We start from the raw sequence: 1,163 nt of genomic DNA, 5'->3' as shown, positions 1-1,163 counted from the left end.
GTATTACGTATTATGTATTATGTATTACGCACTGGGACGTGGGAGTCCACATCGTATGTTATGTATTATGTATTATGTATTGTGTATGATGCGTCATACATTGCGCATTTCAGACAAGCACACCATGTGTGTGTGCTGGCTGCTACGTTTTATGTGCTCGCAGCGGGCACATGCACATATTATGAAAAGCCCGGATATATATGAAACCTAACGTGTGAACCGGCGAGATGGGGCGCAGCCCCAGCGAGCTCGTTTTTAGAGCGAGCGCAGCGAGCCGATAGAATAGAAAAGGTAGGGTTAGTCTTAACCCGGTCGGTGATAAGCCCGGAAATATATGTGACAAGAAGACCCCCAGCGAGCTCCGCTGTTGCCAGTGCACATACAACCCTAGCCTGACACCCACCCTCTCCCAAGATGAAGTGTCTTACGTCGTGAACCTGTCCACACTTGCACTTGTCCATTTTCCAGTTGACTCTAGAAGCCCCAATTGTCTGTAGCATTGCTGAATATCCACACTTTTCACCACTGGGTCGCGCCCTCGCCCCCACACCTTTGAGAAGTAGACTCCTGATTGTCGTCCACCTTGCCTCCTCCCCACTCTCCACAGTAGTAATCCCCGCCCTGGCCAAGTCCAATAGCATGTGATTGCGTCCACTGTGATCCTCATCCCGTAGCTCTCTCTCTCTCTCTCTCTCTCTCTCTCTCTCCCGCAATGTAAATGCTAGGCCGGCCGACCCCCCAGCAAAGGACAGGAACCCACCCCGCATGGCCGCGGAGGGGGCCACGGACGACGAGGTCTCGGGGTTCGTGCGCTCGGTCTACACGCTGCTGCGCGTGTGCGACGCCGAGATCGCCGGCTGGTCGCACGACGGCCTCCAGGTTGTCATCTTCGACCCCGCGCGCTTCGCGTCCGAGCTCTGCCCCAAGTTCTTCCGCCACCGCACCTTCCAGTCGTTCACGCGGCTGCTCAACATGTACCAGTTCCACAGGGTGCCATCGGCGCAGCGCGACTCGAAGCACGTCGTGTTTGCGCACCCGAACTTTCAGCGCACGCGCGAGGACCTCCTGCCGCTCATCCAGCGCAAGTCCTCCTCGGCGTGCCGCGCGCCTGACTGCGGCGTGTGCCAAGAGTGCCGCGACAAGCCCAAGTTTGGCGGCGCGGG

General features: G+C 57.2%; 1 protein-coding gene across 1 annotated transcript; it reads left to right on the top strand.

Moving 5' to 3' along the window:
• Positions 1 to 765: 765 nt before the first annotated feature.
• EMIHUDRAFT_125420 (hypothetical protein) lies at positions 766 to 1,130 on the top strand (the record flags this gene model as incomplete). Its single annotated transcript, XM_005756535.1, has 1 exon — positions 766 to 1,130. A coding segment is annotated over one exon (365 nt), but the record flags the coding sequence as incomplete, so codon positions are not given.
• Positions 1,131 to 1,163: the final 33 nt, after the last annotated feature.

The sequence above is a fragment of the Emiliania huxleyi genome, assembly GCF_000372725.1.
Source record: "Emiliania huxleyi CCMP1516 unplaced genomic scaffold EMIHUscaffold_9646, whole genome shotgun sequence".
NCBI classification, from domain to species: domain Eukaryota; phylum Haptophyta; order Isochrysidales; family Noelaerhabdaceae; genus Emiliania; species Emiliania huxleyi.
This window is presented reverse-complemented; position numbering and strand designations above follow the sequence as displayed.